The sequence below is a fragment of the Elephas maximus genome, chromosome 20 (genome assembly GCF_024166365.1).
Source record: "Elephas maximus indicus isolate mEleMax1 chromosome 20, mEleMax1 primary haplotype, whole genome shotgun sequence".
Taxonomy (NCBI): Eukaryota; Metazoa; Chordata; class Mammalia; order Proboscidea; family Elephantidae; genus Elephas; species Elephas maximus.
This window is the reverse complement of record NC_064838.1, coordinates 44,165,426-44,188,209: the sequence shown is the minus strand read 5'-3', so window position 1 is coordinate 44,188,209 and position 22,784 is coordinate 44,165,426. Positions and strand designations below refer to the sequence as shown.

The 22,784-nt window shown below is 39.6% G+C and overlaps 1 protein-coding gene across 2 annotated transcripts in view; it reads right to left on the bottom strand.

The window, feature by feature from the left end:
- The window catches only part of TXNRD3 (thioredoxin reductase 3), an 80,861-nt gene that overhangs the window by 12,682 nt on the left and 45,395 nt on the right, over nt 1-22,784 (bottom strand). The window contains exons 11-13 of one of the 2 annotated variants that reach the window (XM_049862541.1): nt 19,599-19,675; nt 18,461-18,617; nt 11,760-11,867 (exon numbers count right to left, since the gene is read on the bottom strand). In XM_049862541.1, coding sequence (XP_049718498.1) covers nt 11,760-11,867; nt 18,461-18,617; nt 19,599-19,675 — 342 coding nt within the window. The remainder of the gene's footprint in view (nt 1-11,759; nt 11,868-18,460; nt 18,618-19,598; nt 19,676-22,784) is intronic. The other variant, XM_049862540.1, reaches the window with a different exon arrangement.

Below are 22,784 nucleotides of genomic sequence, written 5' to 3'. Positions count from 1 at the left end.
TTGGCCAACCAAAAAACCAAACCCAGTGCCGTCAGGTCGATTCCGACTCATAGCGACCCTGTAGGACAGAGTAGAACTGCCCCACAGAGTTTCCAAGGAGCGCCTGGCAGATTCAAACTGCCGACCCTTTGGTCAGCAGCCGCAGCACTTAACCACTATGCCATCAGGGTTTCCATCAGCAGAAGAATTTAAATACTGATTCTTCATTCTTTAATAGGATTGTACATTTCATATTTTCAATGTCTTTATCGTTTTTATAAAAATGATACATGCTTATTATACAAATAATGCAGTGCAGAAAATCAGAAAAGAAGTTTAAAAAAATTCCACCTTCCAAAAATAAGCACTTTCAATATTGGGGAAACATCATTTGTTGGTGCGTATACAGCTCAAAGAAAATTTGTATTAAAAAGGTATCATAGTATGCAGTTAACAAAAACATTAAACTTGTGTTTAACAGCTGAGAAAGTGAATAAAACTAGTTGAAATCACCATAAATACCTTCCACACACTGTCATACAAACCTTTTAATTTCCAGAGTTACTGGGAACAGAAGGTAAATAAATGTTTCCTTACCTCAATATATTATTAACTAAAATACACCTAAGGTTAGAAGGGACTGTGAAAATTCTATGACGTTTTGGGCAGGATTTTTTAGACTGTAAGCTTCTATTTTTGACTGTTCTATCACTCCCTGCTATAAAGATAAGGAAATGAGTACTCACACTTCCTGCCACCTTCCTTTTACTCTTTCCCTGATTTTTCTCATAGATTTTGTCTTCCAGTGCTTTTACGATTTTATTTTTTACATGTAAGTCTTCAACCCTCCTGGTTCAAAGTTGGCGTGAAATCAATACCATTTAAAGTAGTGCCCAAAGTTGGCGTGAAGTATGGATCCAACTTTCTTCCTGAATAGCTACCCACTTATTCCAACATCCTTCAATGAATAATCTGTCTTTTCGACTGATTTGTAATATGACCATTTATCACATGTTAAATTCTTATAAGCATTTAAATCGATTTCTGGATTTCGTAATTTGTTCCATTGATCCGGTAACCAAAAGGTTGGTAGGTCGAACCCACCAGCAGTTCTGTGGGAGAAAGGACCTCGTGATCTGTTCCCCTGAAGATCACAGCCTTGGAAACCCTATGGGGCAGTTCTACTATACTACAGGGTGGCTGAGTTGGAACTGACTTCACGGCACACAACCACCACCACCACACACTTTACTTACTGTAGCTATACAATAAATTTTGCAGAAACTTTGATGGCACAGTGGGTAAATGTTCAGCTGCTAACCGAAAGGTCTGCAGTTCGAACCCATCAGCTGCTCCCTGGAAGAAAGATGTGGCAGTTGCTTCTGTAAAGATTACAGCCTTGGAAATCCTATGGGGCAGTACTACTCCCTCCTATACGGTCACTATGAGTCAGAATCAACTCAACAACAATGGGGACTTTACGATAAATTTTAACGTCTAATAGGGCTAATCTCCCCTCATTACTCTCCTTACTTAGAATCTTCCTATTATTGCTTATCTTTTAATTTTTTTTTTATCAGATTAGGCACAATCATTACAGATATAATTCTCCAAAACGCTGCAAAAAACAGCAATTTCTGCCTCCCACACCCGTCCTCTTACCCTGTCTATTTCAATCTACCCAGAAGCAATCACTTTCATCTCTTTTAGGTAATTGTTTCGGTATTCACCTCCATGTTTCTCAATAACATAATCACATTGCTGTTCTGATCACCTCCTATTCATCCTGTTGGTGAGGCAGAGATTCCCGCCCTAGAGTTATGGGGATGGTCAAACACATGACAACTGACACTGGATACATGGGACTGACAGCAGTTCATTCATCACATACGCTCACAGGGTGGGAAAGGAAGAAATTGCACACCATGCAGGACCACACATGGGTCGACTGAGGAGCAGAGAGTATCAGTAGGGGCGTGGGAGGCAGGCTTTATAGTAACAAGTGGGGCGACCCTGACTCCCACAGGAGGATGTGATTGCCTTGTCTGAATACTTCTGTGGGCTGGAAGGGATGTGAAATCTGTTAGGCTGAAGACTGGGTGGGGTGCAGCTGGTCTGTCTGATAAGGGAACCAGCTAGGTGAGGAATATGGTGTAGTGAATTACGTAATATGGTCCTTCTACCCATTCATGGCCTTGTGACTCCCACAAAATGATTAGGTGGAACTATGCAAATAAGGTGCTTGTGGCCCACCCATAGGATTGGACAGTTTGGTAACAATGCAAATAAATTGCACGGTATGCTTACAAGGGTGGGATTATGCAAATAAGGTATATGGAAGCCTACTGAGGGGACTGGTCAGTTTTGCTGTCCTGCTAGGCTTAAAATGAGCCATTCCAGAATCTAGGAAGGGGAACTACCATCAGAAAAACAGCCAGGAGCAGAGTGCATCCCTTGGACCCAGGATCCCTGTGCTAAGAACCTCCTAGACCCAGGAGACACAGAAAGCTGTTAACACTGGAGACAGTGTGAGATGGTGAGAAGAGGCAGCAAGCACGGCAGAATACAGCAGCAGAGAAACAGCAGCAGCAGAACCAGAAGACTGGTGTAAGACTACACAGTTGGCTTCCCAGTCTGCAGGGTAAGGTGGCTCCAGTAGGTGTGACAACCCACTGGGTAAGAAAGCAGAGTGCCTTCTGGCAGGAGGCTTACTAGCAGAGTGGTGTACCTCTGAGTACTCATTTGCAGAGCTAAAGAGATTTGTAACACTTGCACAATCAAAGCACAGGCCAGGCCAAGGGATCCAGGGTATAAGAGCCAAGACAGAGGCCTGCCTACAGGCACAGTTGACAAGCTCATCTGATCGAAGAACTGTATTCTGAGTCATTCCCGTTCTGAACTGTGACCTGTTACTCCCCTAATAAACCCCATAACTGTGAGAATGATCTGTGAGTTCTGTGTTGCCATTACAATGAATTATTGAACTCAGCACAGAAGTAGAGAGTGCTCTGGGAGAAATGGCTGCTGTCAGACTTGGTAAAACGGTTGGAGAGAGGAGGTACGTCTGACCTCCAACTCATAGGCATCAGCTTTGGGCTGATGTTGATCTTGATTCTCTCCCCTACCTGTTTGTGAATTAGATGAGGTCAGATGCTGCCGCATCATTTTTACAGGGAGGTATAGGGGACATATATGGCAAGAGCAGGAAAAGTCACAATAGGCCATTCTGGAGCCCCGTGAGGCTCAGAGATGTAAAGGCAGCACCTGAAAAATTTTAGTCCTACAGTACAATTGCTATTACTTGGTTTTTTCTATTTTAGGCTCTCTTTATTGAGTTGCCTCTATGGAAGAGGAAGATTTAGCTCTCTACTTGCCCCGACCATGCACTCAGCATCCTTCCTGCCAACCCATCCTCCTAATATAGTTACACTCTTACCTAGATCAATGCCAGTGTTTCCTGTACAAGATAAAAGCTATTCACAGGCAGCTGGAAACCAAATGCAAAAGAATGAAGTTGCACCCCTATTTCACATAACATACAAAAATTAACTGAAACTTAAAGACCTAAAGGCAAGAGTTAAAATTTATATAATTTGTGACAAACAATGGATTTTTCAATGTGGCACGAAAAGCACAAGTAACTTTTGGACTTCACGAAAATTTAAAACTTCTACGCTTCAAAGGACACCATCTAAAAAGTGAAGACAATCCACAGAATGGGACAAAATTTTTGCAAAGCTTATCTCTGATAAAGGACACGTAAATACAACTCAGTAATAAAAAGAGAAATGTTGTTGTAGTTAGGTGCCATGGAGTTGGTTCCAACTCATAGTGACCCTATGTACATACAACAGAATGAAACATTGCCCGGTCCTGCACCATCCTCACAACACTGCTGAGCCCACTCTTGCATCCACTGTGTCAGTCCATCTCGTTGAGGGTCTTCCTCTTTTTCAATGATCCTCCACTACACCAAGCATGGCGTCCTTCTCCAAGGACTGGTCCCTCCTGATAACATGCCAAAGTATGCGAGACAAAGTCTTGCCATACTCCCTTCTGAGGAGCATTCTTGCTGTACTTCTTCCAAGAAAGATTTGTTCATTCTTCTGGCAGTCCATGGTATATTCAATATTCTTTGCCATCACCATAATACAAAAGCATCAATTCTTCTTCAGTCTTCCTTATTCATTGTCCACCTTTGGCATCCATATGAGGTGATTAAAAATATCACAGCTTGGGTCAAGCGCACCTTAGTCTTCCAAGTGAAATCTTTGCTTTTCAACACTTTAAAGGGGTCTTTTGCAACAGATTTGCTCAATGCAATACGTTGTTTTATTTCTTAACTGCTGCTTCCATGGGTATTGATTGTGGATCCAAGTAAAATGAAATCCTTGACAACTTCAATCTTTTTTCCATTTATCATGATGTTGCTTATTGGTTCAGTTGTGAGAATTTTTGTTTTCTTTATGTTGAGGTGTAATCTGTAATGAAAGCTATTGTTCTTGATTTCCATCAGTAAGTGCATCAAGTCCTCTTCACTTTCAGCAAGCAGGGCTGTGTCATGTTCATATCGTAGGCTATTAATGCATCTTCCTCCAATACTGATGCCTCGTTCTTCTTTATATAGACCAGCTGCTTGGATTATTTGCTCAGCATACAGACTGACTGGGTATGGTGAAAGGATACAACCTTGATGCACATCTTTCTTATTAACTTTAAATCATGCAGTATCCCCTTGTTCTGTTCAAACGACTACCTCTTAGTCTATGTACAGGTTCCTCATGAGCACAATTAAGTTTCTGGAATTCTCATTCTTTGCAATGTTATCTATAATCTGTTAAGAACCACACAGTCGAATGCCTTTGCATAGACAATAAAACACAGGTAAACATCTTTCTGGTATTCTCTGTTTTCAGCCAAGATCCATCTGACGTTAGTAATGATATCCCTCATCCAACATCCTCTTCTGAATCCAGCTTGAATTTCTGGCAGTTCCCTGTCGTTGTACTGCTGCAGCCATTTTTAAATTATCTTCAGCAAAATTTTACTTCTGTGTGATGTTAATAATATTGTTCCGTAATTTCCACATTCTGTTTCATCACTTTTCTTTGGAATGGGCACAAATATGAATCTAATGACCCACAGCAAGCAAAAAGATCAAATCAGTAATAAAAAGCCTCCCAACAAAGAAAAGTCCAGGACAAGACAGCTTCACTGGGGAATTTTACTGAACATTTGGACAACAACTGACACCAATCCTGTTCAAACTTTTCCATAGTAGAGGAAGAAGGAATACTCCCGAGCTCTTTCAATGAAGCCAACATTATTAACCTGATACCAAAGCCAGACAAAGACACCACGAGAAAACTACAGACCAATATCCCTTAAAAATACAGATGACAAAATTCTCATCAAAATACCAGCAAACAGAATCTAACAACATATGAAAAGAATTATACATTATGATCAAGTGAGATATATTATAAGAAAGCAAGGTTGGGTCAACATTAGAAAATCAGTCAATGTAATAATACCACATTAACAGAACAAAGGAAAAGAATCATATGATCATCTCAATTGATACAGAAAAGGCATCTGATAAAATCCAGCACCTTTTCTTGATAAAAACTCTTAACAAGATACGAATAAAAAGGAAGTTCTTCAACATGATGAAGAACATTTAGCAAAAACCAACAGCCAACATTATACTCAACAGAGAAAGACAGAGCTTTTCCTTTGAAAACAGGAACAAGACAAGGATACCCACTCTCACCACTCCTATTCAATACTGTACCGGAAATCCTAGCCAAAGTAATAAAGAAAGAAGTCCAACAACCCTCTTTTGCTTTGTTCTGTCTCTGTCCCCTTCAGTCCAAACTGGCAGTATTTCTGCTGCTATGATGTTCTCAAAAACCTTGTGGGTCTCCCATGGTTGTCACAGGGATTCACACCATTAGACAAGAAATTCCTCCACAGACCTTTCCTAAATAATCCCATCTCTATTCCTTACTTCTGCTGAGATGGTTGAGTGGATCCATGAATCACATGCCTAATCTCTTCAGCAAAAGGTTGTCTAGTCACAGCCTTGGCCTTATCTCCACAGCACGCTTTTCTAACAGCAAATTTCCTAATTTTAGCATCCTTTGAAATCTAGATAGGCCAAGAACCTCCTAAATCATCAAGTGCTGGTTCCATTTTCGTGTAAAGTTCCTGCCTCAACTTATTTTCTCTGACAATTTACTATAAGCAGCCAAAAACACAACAAACAAAAACAGGGCAAACCTTCAACATTTTGCTTGGAAATCTCCTCAGCTAAATATCCAAATTCATTGACTGCAAGTTCTGCTTTCCTCACAACAGTAGAACACAATTCAGCAAAGTTTTTTGCCACTATACAGCAAGGATTGCCTTTCCTCCAGTTTCCAATAACATGTTCCTCATTTTCATCTGAGCCCTCACCAGAAGCACTTTTAATGTTCATATTTCTACCAAAGTTATATTCATGATGATACCTGTATCCCTAAGAGGACAGACGTTTCCTCTACAGTCCTCAATTCCTTCCAAACCCTCACCAGAATCACAATTAATGTCCACATTTCTATCGACAGATCTAGAATTTTTTTCTATCATCCTTCTCAAAATTCCTCTAGTCTCTACCTATTACCCAATTCCACAGCCATTTCCACATTTTTAGGTATTACAGCAGCACCCCACTCTCAGTACCAAAATCTGTATTAGTTTCCTGGGGTTGCCATAACAAAGTAACACAGACTTGGTGGCTTAAACCAACAGAAACTTATTCTCACAGTTAGGGAGCCCAGAAGTCCAAAATCAAGGAGTTAGCAAGGCCATAATCCTTCCAGCAGCTCAAGAGGAGAATCCTTCTTTGCTTCTTCCAGCTTGTTGTGGCTCTAGGCAGTCCTTGCCTTGTGGGTACATAACTCCAATTTCTGCTTTTGTCTTCAAATAGCCTTCTCCTCTTTTGTCTCTTAAAAGGACATTTCTCACTGGACTTAGGGCCCACCTGGGCAATCCAAGATATTATCTTGAGATCCGTAATTTAAGTACATCTGCAAAGACCTGTTTTCCAAATAAAGTCACATTCATAGGTTCCAGAGATTAGGATGTAGACACATGTTTTTGTAGGACAAAATTCAACACACTACAGTTGGCTATAATAAAAAAGACAGATAATAACAAGTATTGGTGAGGATGTGGAGAAACCAAAATCCTTATACATGGCTGGTGGGGCTGTAAAATGGTGCAACTTCTCTGGAAAAGAGTCTGTCAATTCCTCAAAAATTTAACCACAGGGTTACCCTTATGGCCCAGCAACTCTATTCCCAGAGAAATAATAATATAAGCACACACATGGCAGCTCATAGCAGCATTATTCATAATAGCTAAAAAAAAAAAAAAAAAAAGGGGGGGGTAGGAACAATCCAAATGCCCATCGACTGATGAATGAAGAAATAAAATGTGGTATCGAAGTATCTGGGTTGTTTCCAGTTTTAGGCTATTAAGAATAAAACTGCTATAAACATTCATGCACACACAGAAACAGACATAACTCTTCATTTCTCTATGATAAATGCCCATTTACTGGGTTTTTATTTCTGCTATCATATCTTGTATTTAAAATCATTATCTTTTGGTTCTGTGAATGTTACTTTTGATAGCATATACTATTCTAAGTTCATGATTGTAATACATTACCTCTGAGGATGTCTGCACAATCTCTTTCAAGTCTGATAATCTTTGATTGCTCATATTAAATGTTGAGGGTTAAAAAGATGTTTGATTTGTGAGGTGATGGAACTGCTCTATATCTTTGGTGGTGGTTTTACAACTGTTTGTCTGAACTCCTAGAACTGTACACCAAAAAAAGAAAATATGTCTCAATTGAAAAAAAATGTTTGAAAGCTCTGAGCTTGTGTTTAGAGCTTACTGAATTTGAACTTCACTGCCAGATTACCTAACCGAGGAGGTTTACTTTGAGACACTTATCCAGTATATTTAGGTCTTTCCTTATAAGACTGTCAGAATCCCCTGAGAAGTAAGACTCTACCAATCTCCATGCAGAAGAAGGGTTAAGGGCTAGATGCCAGAGTTCTGGCAGCTGGACGTAAGGATAGGCCTCAGGATTCAGTATGTATTCAGTTACTACTGTGTTGGTATAGTACCCATGCCTTCATTTGTTCCTAGCGTCCACCAGTCAAGAGACCTTGACTTTAACCCTTTCCAGATAATAACCTTCCAAACATTTGGCAGGGTAGGAGAGGTGCTATATAGAGTGGTGGAAGGTGGGAATCTGTTTCTTAAGTGGACTTTCAAACAATCTACATTATCTAAGCTGCCTCTCCCCTGCACTCATCTCCTCTTTACTTCCTACTCTAAAGGTAGGCAGTGTCACCAATTTTTGCCGTTTGATAACTCTGATGTAAAGTCAGGTTAGTTCTTGACTTTCCCCATGCCAACTTAGAAACGCATTTTTTTTTTTTTTTTAAGATCTGCTGGATTATTTGCCACTCATCTATCTGCTTTTGCATCCAAAATTTCACTGCTGGTGTCTTCTGTTCTTCCCATATTTCAGTTTACTTTTGAAAACATATCTCTTTCCCTGAAAAGTATACAGACATCATTCTGTTTTCATCTTTGGCATTGAATGTTGCTATGAAAAAGCCTGAGGCCAGCCTGATTCTCTTCCCACTGAGAACAACTAGCTTTCTCTGCCTGGGTTCCTAAGGATTAGTTAGTTAAATACGACATGTCCCTGTCAATCATTCTACAACAATTCTCCTAGAATAAGGTATGTTATTTCAATCTTCAGAATTACTTCTTTAATATTAGGACTGTTTTCTTCTATCATATTTCTGAATACTACATCTGTAGGATTTGTTAGGTTTTTCACTGAAGGGTATGAATTATACTTATGTTGGATCATCTTTGTCTGCCCATACCTTTTGTCTATTTCTTATGCATTAAAAATATAATTATCTCAAACTTCCTTATGTTGTTAACTTTATTTTCAGCTATGAGCTTTTTATGCTTCCAATGTATCTGGTAGTTCAGTGATACAATGTTTTTGGTTCTCAAACTGTCCTTAATGATCAATACATGAATGTGACTCTCCTGCTCCCTCTTCCTATGAAACAGGTATTCACTAGGAAGAAAGCCTGGAGCTTTTTACTCAGGAGATGTCCGAGATGTCCTAGCATCTCTTTTTAATCCCCACTATCTCTTCTTCCAAGTAGCAATTTCAGGTACTGACCTACTGTGCTGGGGGAAGAACACACTATTTCTCATTATCTGTCTCCTTCAGTAACATTCTCCCTAGTGCTGACAGGTATGCTGATTAGCCTCCCTTTTTCTCACATACTAGTGGTAAGCAAAGGAAACTAGAAGTAGAAACTCTGCCACAGGAAAGAACTTGGTAAGTTTTTGGAACAAGAGTAGGCCACTGTGAATGGAAGATTATATGTAGGACAGAGAGTAGCATGACCAGCCTGATCATATAATGCTTCTTTCAGCCCACAGTAAGACATTTAGATTGTATTCTAAGAGTACCAGGAAATTGTTAAAGAGTTTTAAGCAGGGAAATGGCATAAATGATTTGTATTTTTCAAAGATCTCTCTGGCTGATGTGTGAAGACTGGAATGGAGTAAGAGAATGAATGCAGAAGACCAGAAAGAAGACTATAGCAGTAGTATAAGAAGCGATGGTGGTTTGGAACAGGATGGTGAAGGCAAAGATGCGAATACATAGATACATACAAGACATATTCTGAGGGTAAAACAGATAGGACCTCCTGGTGAACTGATTATTGGTTGTGATCAAAAGGGAGGAATTAAGGACGACTCTCAGGTATGTACATAAGTATGTATGTGTTGCTTTCATTTTATTTATTTCTTCTGGAGACCAAAGATTTCCTTAGATTCTCACACTAAAGCAGGTTAAAGCCTTGGTTCTAGATACTCTAAAATTTTGTATTAAGTCAGGCCACCAGAAAGCTATGTATTATCACTGCCCTATTTTGGTCTCTTCCAGAATTCATTTTTATACTATTCTGTACCTTGGCCTTATGATATGGGGTATATCTTTAGATCTAACAAGAAATAATTGTATAAAACCCATTGCTATATTTACTGAAGGAATATTCTGAAGACATTAAAAGGACATCATGCTTGGTAGAGGGTCAGGAAAAAAGAGGTAGACCTTTAACAAGATGGATTGACACAGTGGCTGCAACAATGGGCTCAAACGTAACAGCGATTATAAGGATGACACAGGACGTGGCAGTGTTTTGTTCTGTTGTACACAGGGTCTCTATGAGTCAGAACTGATTTGAAGGCACCTAACGTTCACCGTATCACAATGCCCCTTTTATGAGAACATGCAGAAATCTCTCTCACTTTTCCCTCCTTGAAGCAGGACACTTAGAGTGAAGTTCAGTTAAATTCCAAAGCATGTCTATGGGACTTTAGTGCATGAATTTTGTGGGGGAAAAAAAGCCCCTGTTGCCATCGAGTGGATTCAGATTCATAACAACCCTACAGGATAGAGTAGAAATACCCCATAGGGTTTCCAAGGAGTGGCTGGTGAATTCAAACTGCCATCCTTTCGGTTAGCAGCTGAACTTTTAACTACTGCGCCACCAACAAATTAATCTTTCTCCCAACACCATTTTATTTTTCTTGCCTTCATTTGATCACCCTGATTTCCTCACTTAAAAAAAAAAAAGCATGTATTTTGAGAGGCTTCTTCAAATCCCTTTGTAATAAGAATTTTTTAAAACTTTGATCAAATTTCCAGTCCTGTCAAAGTGCAAAAAATAAAACATGCAAGTCGATCTTCAGTGAATCTTAGGAAAAAGGCCTTAAAGTAATCCCCAAAACTTGAGGAACCTGGTTCCAATAAAGATATTCCTTCACCTGGGGTATGGCCTTCTGTATTATTCTCCTCATGCACCTGTAGGATGGGGCAGAGAGAAGCGTGGGTTTGTGAAGGAGAGCTGGAAATAAACATGTGTGGAGGATATCTTTTTAAGAGTCTGAACACTGTACAACAAGTCAACCACCCTGTGAACTGCTCGCCTTACCCACCTCAAGCCCATCAATAGTGTAGGCTACCACAGCCATGTTGATGTGACATGATCTTGGCTACTAGCCATGCCTAATGAAAGTGGACAGATACCTGATCCAACTCAGACCAATCAAATGTATTCCCCATAGTATGGAATTGAGACTGAGAAACAGTGAGTCTAATCAGTTCCTCCTAAGACCAGAATTATCAGATAAATTTGGGAGCAGAAGAAAGTTCATATTTTAGCTGCTATATGTACTCCAGGGGCAAATAGTCTGTCTGCAAAACAAAAGAATGAACTGCATGTATAAACAAAAACATACATAAACCCCAGGCAAAAGTCAGAGATTAAGAAAAAATTGAGGTGGCCTTCATACATTCCCACTCCTGGATACCCAAAAGATCTTATAATAATTTCTACTTATATGCGTTTGCTCAAGTAGACTTTTATTACTTGTAACCCAAAAGTCCTATCTTATACATTATTCTTCCCTCTATTCCCATCTGTATTCTTATTCTTATTAGTTTGTTAGAGAGACAGTTTAAATTACTTAATTTCTAATTCTCCTAGAAGAGGAATATGACTTCCTATAACATAACCATATTATCTTACAAAACAACAGAATAGTTACTGTGAAGACAAACGGCTGCTTAAATGAGAAATCCTTAAAAAGCAAAAAATAAAACACAATCTTACTTCTAGATTCTCTTTTTTATACACTTCAATAGCTTTCTCTTCCGATAATCCGCAGCAACCATATTCCAAAGGAGTAAACACTGTGGTTGGAACATTAATATAATCACACTGCAAGATAAACAAATTACATCCTTTCATTTTATGGTAATTTTACAATAAAAGTCCACATTAAATACTTCCTTTTAAAAGGAAAATAAGTCCAGTTCAGTGTGACTGATTCTTACAACGCCAAAAATTACGGAAAAATTATGTTTTACTAAATGAGGCCAGGGAAGAGTATCTGACTCAGAACAGAGCATCTACACAATGGCCAGCAATCAATGAATGGGAGCGGGTCGCCCAGAGCCCAAACTCAGAAGTCTGAAAACGAAAAGGTAGAGGTGGAGGTAGTGCCACCTGGCTGCCCCTAAAGGCACCCTAAACTAGGGTCTCTTTTCATCCGTATAATTCTGGACTCTACTCTCCTGGAGCACTTCTATCACTGAACTGTAATTATGCTATTACACCGAAAGCTGAGACCATCACTGGGCCATTTCATATTCCTTGGGCCACTGAGAAGACAAGTAAATAAAGAGCTCCACAGTGTTGGACTGAGTGGCTGTCCTTAACTATCAAGGGGAAATGGCATACATGTGGGGAGCGGGGCGGGGCGGGGGGGGGCGTGATATACCATGGGGGTCAGTATTGAGGGTAGGTAATCTTTATATTTTTAACAGCTTTATTGAGATATAATTCATATACCACATAATTCACCCACATAAAGTGTATAATAGTTTCTAGTATACTCAGATATGTGCAACAATCACCACAGTCCATTTTAGATTTTCATCACCTCAAAAAGAAACTGCATACCCTTTATCCACCCTCCTACCCTCTACCCACCCCCAGCCCTAAAAAGATAAGCAACCACTAATCTACTTTCTATCTCTATTGAGTTCCCTGTTCTTGATTTCCATGTGAATGTAATCAGAGTGTGGGTAATCTTATAAGCCCCATGGTTCACACAGAACCACCTTAAGAACCCATCATCAGAAGACTGGAGATTCTGAAACTGACAGGCAATTTTTGCTGCAGCTCCTGCGGAGGTGACTGCGGGAAAGAAGTGTGACTGCAGGCTGCATCCCTGCCAGAGAGGAGAGAAAGCCTTTGTGATAGTGTGTGTTAGGAGCTGAAATAATGCATTGGTGGAGACATCATTAAAACTGCATGCATGGAAAGAAAGCTGTATGCAGGTGGCAGAGAAAGGGGATGGCAGAGAAAAGGTGAAAGGTACAACTAGAAAGGACAGTGACTGTGCCTACCAGGCCAAGGCCCCTTCAAAGGTCAACACTGTTCCCCCTCCAAACCCTGTCAGATGATTACGGGTGATTAGATCATGGATAGGCACTGTCATGGATTGAATTATGTCCCCCAAAACATGTGTGTATCAGTTTGGCTCGGCCTTGAGTCCCGGTATTGTGATTTTCATGTTGTAAACCCTGTCTCTATAATGTTAACAAGGGAAGATGGGCAGCAGTTGTATTAGTGAGGCAGGACTCAATCTACAAGAGTGGATTGTGCCTTCAGGCAATCTCTTTTGAGATGTAAAAGAGAGAAGTGAGCAGAGAGATAGGAGGACTTCCTACGACCAAGAAAGGTCCCTGTGAGGAGAAGCTCCTGGTCCGAGGAGAAGCTCCTGGTCCGAGGAGAAGCTCCTAGTCCAGGGGAAGACTGACGAGCAGACCGACAGAGGAAGCCTTCCCCTGGATCTGATGCCCTGAATTTGGATTTTAAGCCCACTTTACTGCGAAGAGGAAACCCTACTGGCGCAGTGGTTAAGTGCTACGGCTGCAAACCTAGAGGTCGGCAGTTTGAATCCGTCAGCTGCTCCTTGGAAATTCTATGGGGCAGTTCTAGCCTGTCCTATAGGGTCGCTATGAGTTGGAATCGACTTGATGGCAGTGGGTTTGTTTTTGGTTTACTGTGAAGAAATAAATTTCTCTTTGTTAAAGCCATCCACTTGAGGTATTTCTGTTATAGCAGCGCTCGATGACTAAGACAGGCACCTAACCCAAAGAAAGATAATATATAAGCTGACCAAGAATCCATGGAATGGCAGAAAAAGGTGAGCTGTGTCAATCAAATTCTTTCTTTTGCAGGAAAATGAACTAGAAGCAAAGAAAGAATTCTCCAGGTGGTAGCAGGACAAGAAGAAACACATCTGCAGAGTTGCAGCCAAGTTACGCTAAGGGAAGAGCATACTGTCTTCCAGCTGGCGTCCCAAAGCAGTCTTGACTCCAGACCTAGCCCTAGCTCCAATTTCAGTGAGACCTGGTCCTATTATGGTTCTTGTTCTAAGATACTGTACAAGTCTACTTATTATTCCATGTGATTCTTATAACAAACTCCCTGAATTCTAGTTCGAGAGTTTTTATTCAAACATATTCAAAACAAATTCAATATTCAAAAGCAAAGCAAAACAAAACACTATCACCAAGTATCCCTAAAACAATGAGGTGATTTGTGTACAATATAGGGTAGCTTCTCCATCAGCCTAGACTCTTTCATTTATATGATCTTATACCACTTCAGGGAGCCCTGGTGGTGTAGTGGTTAAAAGCCACAGCTACAAACCGAAAGGGCAGCAGTTGAATCCACCAGGTGCTCCTTGGAAACTCTATAGAGCAGTTCTACTCTGTCCTATAGAGTCATTATGAGTTGGGCTCGACCCGACAGCAACGGGTTTATACCTCTTCAAGTTTGTTAATCTGAAAAATTATGGGTAAGCCAAGCATTTATTTTCTTATTTCTAACATGGCTAGGGAAAATCTCATGTGGATTGCCTTAGGACTTTCTGACTTCTCCTAAGCCCTGGAATGTTGCTCGCCAATCCATTTACTGACCGGCAGCTGACCCATATTTCATGGCTTACACGGGAGACCTGATTCTCGACAGATGACTTTGTCTCCTGTTTTATATCAATTACAAAAAAATCAACAGGAAGTTCTCAACTTGCCTCCCTTTCACCTGAACTTGACTCATCCTCTCCTATCTGTTGCCTTCATCTCAGTCCTGTGGTGATGGTTGCAGAACATGATGAACGTAATTGATGTCACTGAATGATACATATAAAAAATGTGGAAATGAGTCCTGTACCTTTAATCTCTTCATACTCTACACATATTACTGTTTTCTAATTTCTCCTCACCATAGCCCCTATGATTAACTTCCTAGAGCAACAAGTAAGAGTATATTGTATTGCCATTACGCACAAGGTCTTCATTCACTACCTTAGAAGCCACCTGGTGTGAGACATAAGCAGCACCCAACATCTCTTATGATGAATATCCACCAACAATGTTTAACCTGAACCTAATCACAAGAAAACAATTTTTAAAATCCAGAATGTGGAACATTCAGCAAGAAAATTAGCCTGGATTCCTCAAAGAGTCAATGTCATGAAAAATAAAACTAACCAACCAAGGCATAAATAAAGGCAGAGGGAATGTATCAGATTCAAAGAGACTGAAGAATTATAAGAGCAAAATGTAATGTGTGAATCAAAACACATATACACACATTTAATGGACAACTGAGGAAATTTGAATATCACTGAATTTTTGTAAATTTTCTCAGATACGATAATGGAATTGGGCTTATGGAATGAACATCCTTGTTCTTAGGTGACACATGCTGAAGTACTTCGGGGTAAAACGTCATTGATATTTGCCACTTCAAAAAGCTCAGCAAAAAGCAAAAGATAAATATGCATACATATACACATTCAAAAACGAAGAGAGATAAAAATGGCTGAATAATAATAACTGGGGAATCTGGATGAAAGGTTTAATATGAGTGATTGTTTTATTACTCTTTCAACATTTCTGTGGTTTCATTCTTTCTAAATAAAAAGTTCAGGGATAATGGAATGCTACTCAGTGATAAAGAAAAATGAGTCCCCGAAACACCTTGCAACATGGGTGAACCTGGAGGACAGTATAAAAAAGGAAATAAATCAATTGTAAAAAGTAAGTATTGTATGTTCTCACTTTTATGAAATGACATGAACAGGTAAATACACAGAAACTAATGTTCACTAGTGGTTACCAAAGATGGGTGGAGGGGAGGATTCACTCTCTAGATAGTAGACATTTGTTATTTTTGTTGACAAAAATAACACCAAATGGGTGTGAAGTGTACACAGCTTCACGAAGGTAAACAATGTCACTAAGATATACACAAGAAAAAGGACCTGTTGGTAATTGCTATGGCATATATAATTTTGAAACAACAGCAAAACAAAGAAAAATGTGTGGGTATATATGTATGTATGTAGGCATATATGCATATAAAAACCCAAAAAAACCAAACCCATTGCCATCGAATTGATTCTGACTCACAAAACCCTACAGCAACCCTACAGGACAGAGCAGAACTACCCCATAGGGTTTCCAAGGAGCGCCTGGTGGATTCAAACTGCCGACCCTTTGGTTGGCAGTCATAGTTCTTAACCACTACACCACCAGGGTTTCCATATATGCATATAAACCAAAAAAACAAGCCCAGTGCTGTTGAGTTGACTCCAACTCACAGCGACCCTATAGTACAGGGTAGAACTACCCCACAGAGTTTCCAAGGAGTACCTGGCGGATTCGAACTGCCAACCTCTTGGTTAGCAGCTGTAGCACTTAACCACTATGCCACCAGGGTTTCCATATATGCACATAGGTTATGTATATATGAGTATATACAGAGATGTATACATTTATATATATATATATATGCATCTATGTGACTATATGCACATATATCATATACATAATAAACACTTAGGGGGCACAGTTATGGATATTTCTCAGATGTAACCAAACACCTTGCGGGATTGGTTTTCTGGGTTTGAAGGCTTAGGACCAGTCTCGTGGAACATCTTGATCAATTGGCATAATACGATCCACAAAATTATGTCCTACATCCTAGTTTGGTGAGTAGTGTCTGGGATCTTAAAAGCTTGCAAGTGGTCATCTAAGATACAACTATTGGTCTCTACTCGTCTAGAGCAAAAGAGAAAGAAGGAAACCGAAGACTCAAAGAAGAAACTTGTCTACAGGACAGTCTACACTAACCCTGGCTTCATCTCTCCTGAGACTAGAAGAATTAGATGGTACCTGGCTACCACTACCAACTGTTCTAATCGGGGCCACAATAGATGAACCCTTATAAAATGGGAGAAAAACGGGGAATAGAACCTCAAATTCCTAAAAAAAAGACTTACTGGACTGATTGAGACTAGAGGATTCTCTGAGACTACTGCTTTGAGATTTTCTTCAAACCTTGAACTGAAACTAACCCCTCAGGCCACCTGATAGATCTATAACAGGCTGGCTATACAAAATAATGAATATTACCTGTAAGTACTGTGCTCCTTTAAAAAAATCACTTATATGAGACCAAATGATCAATAATTACTTTTTAAAAAATATGAGAATGTAAGGGGGCAGGAAAACTACATTAATGGAAATGGAAAAATCGGAACAGAATTCATCAGACTGTTCATGTGTTGTGAAGAATGTAACCAATGTCACTGAACAATTACTGTAGAAATCGTTGAATGGGAACTTAAACTTCAGTGTAAACCTTCACTGAAACACAATAAAATACTATTTTTAAAAAATGGGAGAAATGATGGCCTTCAACAGTTCCCCACTACCTACAGAAAGCCATTCCAATTCTTTATTGTGGCATCAAAGATTATTGGTGATCTGGTACCAAATTAACCTTCCAGCTTCATACCAACTATGCTCCCTACTACCAACTACTCTCCTGCATAAACTCAAAGTGCTATTTGCATTTGGACGGGATAATTCTTTGTATAGAACAGTGCATTTAGCATTTCTGGTCCCTACTGACTGAAAGCCAGTAAGGCTACCTCCTCGTTGGCCTTCATCTGCCAATGCCTCCACACATTCACAAAAGCTCCTGATGCAGAGAGCAGGACTTCCTCGTTGAGAACAAGACTACTCATGGTCCTTAGTGGAAACTAAGGAGTTCAGATCTCTGTGCGTTTACTTGAGCGATCTACTTACTAGAAAACACCATTCCCTTCTCAATTCTGCATTACTTATCATTCAAAGACCATCCCAAATATAAAACCAAAGACTATCAATGGTAGAAGACAGTGTAGAAATCATCTGATCCACATCATTAGTTTTGCAAATGATGAAACTGAGGTCCAGAGAAGTTGAATGACTGGACCAAGTTTCCACATCAAGTAGGCATGAAGCTAGGGCTAGAATCCAGGTGGCCTGACCCATGCCGAGGGCTCTTCTATTACAGTGACAGCAGTCCACTTGCGAAGCCTTTTCTTACTCCTTTCTGTGTGTCCTTAAGGCAATTTCCTTAAACAGTCTATAGTACATGATGATATTCTGTATTGTAATTAGTTCTGTGCATGTCTGACTCAGGACCCTTAACGACCTGGTAAGCCCTCTGGAGCTAGAACCATGGCCAATCCTTTGTGTATCACCCAGTACATCTTCCACACAGTAAATATTAAAAAAAAAAAAAAAAACTAAATTCCATTAGTAAATAGTAAGTCAACTGCAAATTATATCTGTGAGGAACCCATTACTTGGAGAACCCACACACAAGTTTTATATGTACTGATTTTTTAAATAACAAGTTTCATCTAGATATGTTCCCAAAAAGAACAGCAGGAAACTTACCTTTTCCAAACGGCCTCCGAAAAGTCTTTGAGCTAGCAGCTTGCCTGCCTGTATAGCTACAGGAGTGAGCTCAGGTTTACCCTCCAGAATATCCCCAATAGCATAGACATAGGGCACATTGGTTTGTTCCACATCATTTACTGGTATTTTGCCACTCCTATTAGTTTGTGAAAAGAAAGAAAAAAAATATATATATATATATATATAATGACTAACTCTAAACTGCTCTATGACTAACACTATTCCAGAAGAAAAAAGGCTAAGCACAGAGAAAAAGGAACTCCCTCTAAGTACTCAAGGACCTGGAGCTATCAACTGTCTACAAGACAATGGCTTAAAATAATAAGAGTTTCTGGAGCTCTAAAATAGAGTCCTTCTGATTGGTGAGACCATGCCTCTTTTTGGATACCTAGGATCTCTCCAGAATTTCGCCAGTCACATTCAGAGCTTTGGAATTTTTCTCCTTGCCTGAGTAAGGACTTAAAAATTTTACTCAAAATCAGACAGTGGATGAATACATTCCCACGACTATTTTTTAAAATCACTATTTAATGCATAACCTCTTTAAGGGCTGCAATAAGGAATTACTGACTGATTAATGACGAAATTGACAGTACGGAGCTGGCGAAGCATTTATACGGAGATTAATTTGTTGTTGTTGTTGGCTGCTGCTGCTGCTGTTAGCTGCTGTTGAGTCAGTTTCTGATGCATGGCAACCCCATGCACAATGGGACAAAACACTGCCTAACCCTGTGTCATCCCATTGATAGGTTGTAGATAGGACCACCATTACCCATAGAGTTTTCATTGGCCAGTTTTTGGAAGTAGAGTGCCAGGCCTTTCATCCTGGTCCATCTTAGTCTGGAAGCTCCACTGAAACCTGCCCAGCATCAGAGCAGCATGCAGGCCTCCATGACAGACAAGTGGTGGCTGCACATGAGGTGTATTGGCCAGAAATCGAACCTGGGTATCCCACATGGAAAGCAAGAATTCTACCACTGAACTACCACTGTCCCCAAGATAAATTTAAAGCATTAAAACCTTATATCCTAGTAATTAAATGGGAACTTCCAAGAGGTAATCTGTTGTAAAACTTTGGTTTGTGCAGCAATAGTGCAATGATCCCATATATACTTACTTCTCATTGATTTTGACACCAATCTTTTCCAGGCCAATTTTTCTTGTACAGGAGTCTCGACCAATTGCTACCAAAACCTGTATTTATAGAGATCAAAAACACAAATTATCATTATTAGGATAGAGAACATAGATCCTACAGACATTAAAAGGATAATAATGGAATACTGTGAATAATTTATGCTAATAAATTTGACAACTTAGATGAAACAGATTAATTTGTGAAATACACAATTTATCAAACTTACCCACACACAAAATCTGAATGACTCTATATCCATTAAAAGAACTCTATTCACAATTTGGAGTCCCTGGGTGATATAAACAGTCAACACACTTAGCTGCAAACTGAAAGGCTTGCAGTTCGAGTCTGCCCAGAGGTACCTTGGAAGAAAAATCTGGTGGTCTGCACCTACTCCTCACTTACTGACATGGTTAGGTCCAAAGACCAGGTCATTATGCAAAAATTGGCATGATGTGAAAATGGAGGATGATCACATCAGTTCACAAAATGGAGGAGGACTACATCATTACATAACTGCTAAATTACATTATTACTCAACTGCCAACCACTGAGAATCATGGCCCAGACAAGTTAACCCATAAGCTTAACCATCACAGCCAGTGTTATTCTCACCTCACACCTCGGTGTTCATTACTGCCAGATGTACATCGTTAATGCACAAAATATTTGGATAGTAGATTTTTTACAATTGTTGTAAGCGCAAAATGTCAGATAATGAGATAGTTGATAAGTGAGGAGTAGGTATTTATCTCTGAAAAAATTAGCCCTGAAACCCCTTGGAGCACAGTTCTACTCTGACACACATGGGGTTGCCATGAGCCAGAGTCAACTCAACAGCAGCTGGTTTTACTCTCAATTTGTAAACTTCTCATAAATTAACTCTATACCCAGATGACTGCATAGGTAAAGTCTACTGCATACTTAAGTAAGAAATAATAATAATGCTACACAAATTCTTTCTAGAAAAAAAGAGTAAGAGGGAACATTTTCCAACTCCTTTGATAAGGCCAACACAGCCCTGACACCAAAATCAGACGAGGACATTTAAAAAAAGAAAATTAGACTAATATCCTTCATGAACACAGATGTAAAATCCTTAAAATGTTAGTAAATCACATACGGCAATATATAAAAAGGATAATACATTATGACCAAGTGGGATTTGTCCCAAAAATACAAAGTTGGTTTAACATACAAAAACGAATCAATGTAATTCATCATACTAACAGAAAAAGGAAAATATAAGCATTTCAATAGATGCAGAAAAAGCACCCAACAAAATTCAAAACCCATTCATGACTTAAAAACAAACAAAAACCCTCAGCATACTGTGTCATGGATTGAATTGTGCTCCCCAAAAATGTACGTCAACTTGGTGAGGCCATAATTCCCAGTACTGTGTGACTGTCTACCATTTTGTCATTTGATGTGATTTTCCTATGTGTTGTAAATCCTACCTATAAGATGTTAACAAGGTGGGATTGCAGCAGTTCTCTTAATAAGGCAGGATTCAATCTACAAGATTAGGTTGTGTCTTAAACCAATTTCTTTTGGCTTAAGAGAGGCAGAGGAACCTCATATCACCAAGAAAGGAGTGTTGAGGGGAGAGCATTCTTTGGATCCAGGATTCCTACACAGAGAAGCTCCTGGGCCAGTGGAAGACTGATGACAAGGACCTTCCTCCAGAGCCGGCAGAGACAGAGAGCCTTCCTCTGGAGCTAAAACCCTGAATTTGGACTTCTAGCCTACTAGACAGTGAGAGAATAAACCTGTTTGTTGAAGCCATTCACTTGTACTGTTTCTGTTATAGCAGCACTAGATGACTAAGAAACACTGGAAATAAAACTTCCTCAGTCCAATAAAAAGCATCTGTAAAATGTCTACAGCTTATATCATGGCAATCGTAACTGAATGCTTCATTCTTTTTTTTTTTTTAAATAATTTTTATTGAGCTTTAAGTGAATGTTTACAAATCAAGTCAGTCTGTCACATATAAGCTTATACACACCTTACTCCATACTTCCACTTACTCTCCCCCTAATGAGTCAGCCTTTCCAGTCTCTCCTTTTGTTACAATTTTGCCAGTTTCTAACCCTCTCTACCCTCCTATCTCCCCTCCAGACAGGAGATGCCAACACAGTCTCAAGTATCCCCCTGATACAAGTAGCTCACTCTTCATCAGCATCTCTCTCCAACCCATTGTCCAGTCCCTTCCATGTCTGATGAGTTGTCTTCAGGAATGGTTCCTGTTCCGGGCCAACAGAAGGTTTGGGGACCATGACCGCCAGGATTCCTCTAGTCTCAGTCAGACCATTAAGTCTGGTCTTTTTATGAGAATTTGGGGTCTGCATCCCACTATTCTCCTGCTCCCTCAGGGGTTCTCTGTTGTGCTCCCTGTCAGGGCAGTCATCAGTTGTGGCCGGGCACCATCTAGTTCTTCTGGTCTCAGGATGATATAAGTCTCTGGTTCATGTAGCCCTTTCTGTCTCTTGGGCTCACAGTTATCGTGTGACCTTGGTGTTCTTCATTCTCCTTTGATCCAGGTGGGTTGAGACTAATTGATGCATCTTAGATGGCCGCTCGTTAGCATTTAAGACCCCAGACGCCACATTTCAAAGTGGGATGCAGAATGTTTTCATAATAGTATTATTTTGCCAATTGACTTAGAAGTCCTCTTAATGCTTCACTCTTAAAATCAGGAACAAGTCAAGGATGCCCACTCTCACAGTTTCTAATCAGCACTGCACTGGGGATCTGAACTAATGCAACAAGGCAAGAAAACTAAATAAAAAGCATACAGATTGGAAAGGAAGATGCAAAACCGTTTTTACCTGCAGGCATGATTTTATATATAAAAACCCTAAGAAGCTATTAAAACTAGTAAGTGAGTTTAACAAGGTTGCAGAATATGAGGTCGATATATAAAAATTATTTGTATTTCTACATACTGTCGATAAACTATTGAAAATTGAAATTAAAAAAAAAAAACTACCACTTAAAATAACTCAAAAAAAAATACTTAGGGATAAATTAAATACGTAAGAGCGAACGATAAAACACTGCTGAGAAACTAAAGCATAAAAATCTAAATAAATGAAAAAAACTTACGATGGTCATGTTTTGGAAAAATTAATATTTTTAAGATGTCAGTTCTTCCAAATT